Source organism: Vicia villosa, unplaced genomic scaffold, assembly GCF_029867415.1.
Source record: "Vicia villosa cultivar HV-30 ecotype Madison, WI unplaced genomic scaffold, Vvil1.0 ctg.003559F_1_1, whole genome shotgun sequence".
In the NCBI taxonomy this organism is placed as follows: domain Eukaryota; kingdom Viridiplantae; phylum Streptophyta; class Magnoliopsida; order Fabales; family Fabaceae; genus Vicia; species Vicia villosa.
Window position 1 is genome coordinate 42,139 of NW_026706237.1, and position 8,376 is coordinate 50,514.

General features: G+C 31.7%; 2 protein-coding genes across 2 annotated transcripts; both read right to left on the minus strand.

Moving 5' to 3' along the window:
- Positions 1-1,997: 1,997 nt before the first annotated feature.
- LOC131641191 (uncharacterized) lies at positions 1,998-3,017 on the minus strand. Its single transcript, XM_058911496.1, has one exon. It carries the CDS (start codon positions 3,015-3,017, stop codon positions 1,998-2,000), a length of 1,020 nt encoding a protein of 339 aa, XP_058767479.1.
- Positions 3,018-7,015: 3,998 nt separating this feature from the next.
- LOC131641192 (uncharacterized) lies at positions 7,016-8,107 on the minus strand. Its single transcript, XM_058911497.1, has one exon. The coding sequence runs from the start codon at positions 8,105-8,107 to the stop codon at positions 7,016-7,018; it is 1,092 nt and encodes a 363-aa protein (XP_058767480.1).
- Positions 8,108-8,376: the final 269 nt, after the last annotated feature.

An 8,376-nucleotide genomic window follows, 5' to 3' on the forward strand; every position in this document is an offset into this window, starting at 1 on the left:
AATGGACTCTATTTAACATTTAAAAAATTGACACCTCCATTTTTTAAAATTTTGAATTTGATCATATTCTTTTAAATTTCAAATTTTAAAGTGAAACATTATTTATAATTTTAACACTATGTTGATTGACTTGAGAATTAATCGGCATATTACTCCTATATTCTCGAATTTTGATGGGATATGAATTGCTTTTTTTAGTACAAATAAATTGTATTTTGTAATAAATTTAACTATTTAATTTCCTCAATTATCTCTTCTATTCTATTGTAAAATTAATAACTCTAATAGTTTTTGATAATATGAAAACAATTACTATTTAGAATAATGGAAATAATATTTAAATTTAAATATGTCACTCATCGATATAAGTTCATCCATATAAATTGACAAGATTGTACTTTTCGTCCATATATAATTTTTTGAGTTAAAGATAGTGTACTCACACTAAACTAATTTTACACATACAATTAATTAAAATCCCTATACTTGTCATGTTATATTAATTTTTTTAAATTAAAATTATGTTTTAATTAGATATATAATTGTAATTGGTTAACAGTGTAAAATTATTTTACACTGTCATTACATATCTCTTTTTCTCTAATTTTGTTTACATATAGTATCTTTGAATATTATGATCATTTTGATATTCGTCTCCGATATTAAATTTTAGTAAAAAAAGTTTTGTGGCAAACATGTAGTAACATGCAAGTGACATGATTAAATTAATTATTTTTAAATACCATTCATATCTTGCTTGTTTTCTGAAGAATAAAAAGAAATTTATTTTTAAAATTCCCAAGTATAAGAAAATTTATATAATTATTTAAAGCTAACAAAATTATTGTGTGGTACTTCTACATGTCTTTCAATGGTGATTTGAAATATGTTAGCTAGATTTTTCATTGAAAATAAGAAATATATGATATTAGTTATGTATCTATTTTAGATTCTCACTTGTTCAAACATGATGTAACAAGAAACTTATAGTCAAAATGCAAACTTTAACCAAGTCAAACTGGGTTTCAACAACTTTTTATCTTTCAAATTGACTCATCTGTTGAACTACTAAATTGTAAGACATTGAAAATATTAACTTTACATATTTTTATGTAAATTTATTTGAAATTAGTATTTAAATATGTACTAATCTATTTTTTTAGTACTCTGACTGAACTATGGACATATAATATTCTATTACAATATATTAAATATGGGATACAAAATAAAACGAAAATAATACAGAGTTTGATCATACCTCCTAATTTTATATCCTATTCTATTAGGTTTTAAATATAAACAAAAAAATGACAAATATTTAGTCGAATTTATACCAAATATATATACATTTTTGCTTTTGTTTAAAATAAGAGGAACAGTGTAATTATATTTTTGTCACATAAATTATTTTCTCGCCTTATGTGATTCCTCATTCTTTCATCACTCACTGTTTAATATTATTATTATTTGCGTGTATTGCCTAATGGTAAAAACTTGGGTCTTGAGGATGTATTCCTCTCAAAGTTTTAGATTCAACGAATAGATTGCCTATTAAAAAAAATTATTCATTTCAAATCATCACTTTTTATCATGGCATCTAAGTTTAAATTTTGAGAAAAGGTAATTAATATTTATCTAGTATTTACATTAAAGTTTTTAAAATTAATTAATAATATAAAGTTATTTTATCATCTTAAATATATGATATTTATTGATAATTTGAGATTGATAATAATATTTTAAAAAAATTATAGGATAAGATGAAGTGGTGTTTTAAATGTAATGCGTATATACACTAATAGGAAAAATTGAAATAGAAAAAAATGTAAATAAAAGTCTAAATGTAAAAAAAAGCTGTATTAGAAAAAAAGATTTTTTTTAATAAATAAATTACATGAAAAGAGAGTTAATTAATAAGAATAATTTAAACTCTTACATCAATTTTAATTTTAATCTATAGTATTATGAAAAAGAAGTTTATAAATAACGAAAAAACTTCATCGAACATTTCTACGACACAAAGGACACGTGTTAGATATATCCAACCACTTAAGAATGCAATCTTCATGATAGACATGCAAACATGGACTAGGCAACTGGATAGCTCTCGATCCAACTAAAAGTTCTACAAGGCAAATTGAACATGTCATGGTTTCAGAATCTTTTGTTCCTTCTTCAACTTGAATTATCTTAAGATTGGTATGATGATGTCTCTTAGAAACTTCAACATCTCTTTCGGATTGAGCTTGGTTGATGTTTCTTTCAGAAAAAATAAAGCGATCATCTTGAACATTAGCTTCAGCTGACAACACATCTCGAGTACTCAACCTAGGTTGATTTCTCTCTAAATTGGTGTTATTCCTTCTCTGGGTAGGTATAATGCCACTTCTTACTGGAGCTTGGTTGGTGTTGTTTTCCTGAAGAATATAGTGGTCAACTTGGCCATAAACATCCGCTGAAAAGACATCTCGAGTGTTCAACCTATGTCGACTTGTCTCTCTATTGGTGCCAGACCATCTATGGGTCGGTATTATTTCTCTTCTTATTGGAACTTGGTTGATGTTGTTTTCTTGAAAAATAAAGTGGTTGTCTCGGACATTAGCATAAGTTGGCAACACATTTCGGATACTCCTCCCAAATTGACGTCTTTCAAGATTGGAATAAAACCATCTTACTGGAACCTGGTTGATGTTTTCGTGGTGACTAAAGCGGTTGTCTTGTGCATAAGCATAAGCTGGCAAGATATTTCGAATATTTCGAACTGATTGATTTCTTTCGAAATTGGCATCAAACCATCTATCGGTAGGCATTATGTCTCTTCTTATTGGTACATGGTTGATGTTATTTTCGTGATGAATAAAGTGGTTGTCTTGGACATAAGCATATGTCGGTTGGATAGTCATCATAGGTTGATTTCTACCACGAATATGATAAAGAGCGTTAGGAGTTGGATAAAGGGCGTGAGGAATCATTCGATTATTCATAACATATCGTGGGGGTCCATATGTGACTTCCATAGTATCTCTATGATATATATGAGAATCATTTATAATTCTATTTCGAAGAAATTGTTGTTGATTCATCCTTCCAAATCGAAAGAAACAATTTCTACTTCCTTAATCAAACAATATCTGTGGACAAGATAACATTGATCAAATTCTGAAGATAATGTTGCAAGACTAAAACATGTAACTTTATTTTGTGAGAAAGAAAAAAAATATTTAAGAGAATAAATTCTAATATTAAACTACTGATGAATAAATAGTAAAGATGAAAGAAAGAAAAAGAAAAAACCTTTTTGAATGACACAAACAGCAACTTGGTGGATGGCGTAACAAACAGAAGTGGGTGGTGAAGAGAAACAAAGTTGTGAATAGATATGTAAGGAAAAAGTGAAAGATGAAGATTCATATTTATAGATTGTTTGTTGTTCAAGTATCTCAACTATATGATAATCAATCTCCTAATTTTGTGCCCTAGTATCAGGAGTATATCGTTTTTCTCTTTCTGTGTAGAGATTTAAGATAATTGTTTTTTTTTTTTGTTGCTAATATTTCAAATGTAAAACTACAATTTAATTTTTTATTAAGTTTTCAATTTGAACTGATTATATTCAAAATATGTCAGACTTTAAATTAAATTATATCTTTTAATCGAGATTTAAACTTTAGTTATTTGTTAATGAGAATCTAGTTACTACCTCTAGACTTAGTTATCCCTATTAATTTTAATTATTATAATAGAAAGATATTTTATTTTTGAAAATAAAAAATACAAAAAATATTTATGTAAATATTTTAAATTTAAACATTTAAGTAAATGTTTTAAATTTAAATATTTAACTAAGTGACATTTTAACTAGAAATAATTCTGTCTTCTCTTAACATATGAAAATAATGAAAGATTTATATTGATTAATAAATCAAACAATGCTATAATAAGTACTTGTTACATTAATTCAAAAAAAAAAAAAAAAGTACTTCCCACATGAATTTAAATCTTGATTTTTAAAAATAAATAAACATGAAATTAAATCTTTTGTATCACCAACGTATAAAGCAATCTATTAGATAAATAGTTCTATATCAAACAACAAGAAGATGGTGAATTTGTAAATTGATCTTTATATTTTTTTTTACAAAATGGCCTCTACAATTTTATAAAAATTGTGAATTGGTCTAGAAAATATATAAAAACTACGAATTGGTCTCAATAAATTTCTAAATTTATAAATTGATCCCTATATTTTTAATTGGTCTCTGTTCAACATTTAAAAAATTGATGCTTCAATTTTTTTTATTTTAAATTTTGAATTTGATCAAAATCTTTTAGATTTCAAATTATAAAGTGAAGTATTATTATTATTATTTTTTTGTGTAAGCAAAAAATAGATATAAGGGAGAACTAGGGGTTCTCCAACCTTGTTACACAAGAGGAGGAAACAATCCGACAAAAAAAATATTACAAACCAATTATGCTTACGACATAAAAGACACCGGGTCTTTGCTAAACTCGTAAAAACTACAATTGGAATGTGCAATATCTCCAAAAAAAAGACCATCTCCATATCAAAATCTTGATATTCCAAATCACGTTGTTAACATTCCAAACCTCATTTCTAAAACAAAACTCATTTCTTATCAACCAAATAATCCAAGAAAAGGCTAACCAAAACACCCCCAATTTGCCTTTAATTCTTTTCACACGGCCCACCGAATGCCATTCCATAAAAAACGGGATACATTCTTCCAAATTCCAACCCAGATAATCAACCCACTTAGTAATTTCTTTCCAAACAAAATTAATCACATTGCATTTGAAGAAAATATGGTCCCTATCTTCCAAATGCAAATCACAAAAAACACACTTTAAATTAGAAGTAGTAAAGTTAATACCTCTATACACCAATTGATCTTTTGTTGGAAGCCTATTCACAAAAAGTCTCCAACCAAAACTTTTAATCCTAAAAGGAACTTCCATCTTCCAAATCAATTCCAAAGCATCATCCCACCAATTGAAAGGTCCAAATGGAATGCGCGCTTGAACAAAACGGGAATAACACGAGGATATCGAAAACCCCTTCTCCACATCAAGAGACCACTCAACACAATCCTTCCCTTCTTGTAACCCCCCGTAAGACTCCAAGAGATCACGAAGCATCATGTACTCCGCGAGGATACCCGGTTCATGAACCGCCGTACCCGAGATACCTAAATCACCTCACTTCCAATTCCCCTCACACCAACCACCCATAACTGCCACCGAAACTTTTTTCAAAGAAGAAGCCAAAAAAAGATTCGGAAAACTCTCCATCAAAGCAAAATTGTTCAACCAACGAACCTCCCAAAAAGGTGTGTTGAAACTATTTCCCACTTTGAAGCAACAATTTGAAATTAAAGGACCCAAGGAAGATATAGATGAAGATGATAGAGAAGTAAAAGAAGGAGAAAAAGAACCGACCTTTAAAATATCACTCCACCAAAAGGAGGAAGAAATCCGAACGTGAGATGCATCGCCACATATAACCTTCATGGATAAATCACCATACCGGGCCTTCAAAATCTCATACCACAAAGCATTGGAGCCATTAATAATCTTCCACCTCCATTTGTTTAGAAGAGCAAGATTAAAGTCGGCAATATTCTTAATGGCCAATCTCCCTTTCAAATAAGGTAAAGTCACTACTTTCCAACTAATCCAATGAATTTTCCTTTTTTCCTCCACCCCTCCCGATAAGAAATTGCTTTGAATCTTAGAAAATTCCTTGACTATTTTACTCGGCATTTTGTAAAAAGACAAGGTGAAGATGGAAAGAGAGCACAAAATAGACTTTAAGAGGGTGATTCTACCTCCAAGATTGAGAAAACGATTCTTCCACCCCGCCAAGCGCTTTTTCATCTTCTCTAAAAGAGGAGACCAAGAAGAAACCTTCCTATGATTTATCCCAATTTGGATGCCAAGAAACAAGAAATTACTTTCTTCAATTTTGCAAGAAAGATAGAAAGCGGCGGCTTCCAAAAAATTACCCGACACATTAATTCCAATTAACTTACTTTTATGGAAATTAATGCCGAGACCCGAAACCAACTCGAAAGCTCTCAAGACAATCTTAATTGCCTTGACATGCTTCCACGATCCCTCTCCGACCAACAAGGTGTCGTCTGCAAATTGAAGGATATCCACACTACAACTCCTATTAATAACCAACTTCTCAAATTCACCTATTTCCACGGATTTACAAACCAACCTAGCAAGAGCTTCCGCAACCAAAACAAAAAGAAAAGGTGATAATGGGTCACCTTGTCTTAGCCCCCTCTTAACAATGAATTCCATAGTTGGACTACCATTGATCATAACCGACATGTTGCTTTTGAAAATTAATAATTCCATCCACCTCCGCCACTTAGCGCCAAAACCCATTTTAATCAACAAGTACCGAAGAAAAACCCAAGAGACTTTATCATACGCTTTCTCAAAATCTACTTTAAAGAGAAGATAAGATTTACCTTCCTTTCTTGCAAAATCAACCACTTCGTTAGCAACGAGAACCCCGTCGAGTAATTGTCTTCCCGGAATGAACGCACTTTGATAATGAGAAATAATAGAATTCAAGACATGTTTCAATCTCCCCGCTAAAATTTTGGCTACCACCTTGTACAAACACCCCACCAAACATATGGGTCTATAATCATCAAGACCTAAAGGATTGGGAGACTTCGGAATTAAGGCCAAAAAGGATGATGTAATCGCCTTGGATAACTCGCCACCCGCAAAAAAATATTCAATAAACCTCATGAAATCTCCTCTAAGGAAAGACCAACAAGCCTTAATAAAATGAAAAGAATAACCATCCGGACCCGGACTTTTAGATCCCCCACAACAAGCTATTGCTTCCTTCTTCCTCTTGAAAAGGTCTTTCAAGCCAAATTTTCTCCTCTCCACTAATACTATTGAATGGGATCCCTTCCAAAATAGGAGTGATTCCCGCCACCTCTTGGAATTTGCTAGAGAAATGTCAAACCACTTCATCATTGATCTCCTTCACCGATGACAAAACTCCTCCCGTTGTGTTAATAGGCCCAATATGATTTTGTCTCCTCTTATCTTTCATAACTTTGTGGAAGAAACCACTATTAGAGTCTCTTTCATTTAACCACTTCAATCTTGATTTTTGAACTAACATATTCTCCTTAATTCTCAACTTGGTCCAAAACCGACTAGTGGCTTCCTTTCTATTTTTTAGAATTTCGGGTTGAAGGATTTCATCCGCCTCTTCTAACAACACATCCCCACAATTAATATCCCTAACTCCCTCCTCAACCTCCAAATTAATTCTCCCAAACACCTCTTTATTCCACCAATTAAGCTTTACTTTGAGAAGACGAAGCTTTTCTTTCAAAACAAAATCCGCCATTCCTTCCACCTTTAGTCCTTCCCATTCCTTTTTCATAAAAGGTATAAAGGAATCAAAAGAAAACCATTCGTTATTGAATTTGAAAGGTTTTGGACCCCAATTATTATTATCGACTTCTAACCAAAGAGGACAATGGTCGGATAAATCTCTATCACCCACGAATTGTCCAACTATCCCCCAATCGTTCACCACCTTATCCGAAATTAAAAATCTATCAATCCTACTCCTCGAGCCACCATCTCCACTATACCACGTAAACTTTTTCCCTTTGCACGGAATATCCACTAACAAACTTTCCGAGATAAAATCCTTGAATTCGTCCATCTCGTTAGAATTGGACGAAACCATCCTCCCCTTTCTTTCATTGCGGTCCTTTATAGAATTAAAGTCGACTCCAATAATCCATTCCCCATCATTGAACTTCTCTTTTAACTCCAACAAAACCTGCCAAAGAACTCTTTTCTTCACCAAAATGCAAGAAGAATAAACATTAACCAAATAATAAAAATTGTTGTTCTTACGAAATTTAATGCCAAGATAACCCTCTCCTTTGAAACTGTTGATCACCTCCAAAGCCTCCTCCTTCCACATCGTTAAAAGACCCCCCGCTCTACCCGTCGCATTGGAAAAGGAGTAACCTATTCCTTTGCAACTCCAAAAACTCCTAGCGATATGATCTTGTAAATTAGCCATTTTCGTTTCCTGTATCATGAACACGTCCGCATTGCCCTTTAAAATCAAAGAATTAATTCTTCTCCTTTTAAGAACATTGCCACCCCTCTAATATTTAGAGACCCAATAATCATGGAAAACCTTTTTTGGACTCCTTCTTACTAATAGCTTCTTTCTCCAAAATCTCTAATCTTTCAAGAATGACTTTATCGCCGCCCTCGTTCGTGACCCTCAAAGCTTCTATAGCCTTCCAAATTTTTGAACCGGCCTCACAATCTAAATTTCCCCAC

Bases quoted from the DNA above. Each gene is read 5' to 3' on its own strand.
- LOC131641192 (XM_058911497.1), bottom strand. From the start codon at position 8,107: ATGGCTAATTTACAAGATCATATCGCTAGGAGTTTTTGGAGTTGCAAA.
- LOC131641191 (XM_058911496.1), bottom strand. From the start codon at position 3,017: ATGGAAGTCACATATGGACCCCCACGATATGTTATGAATAATCGAATG.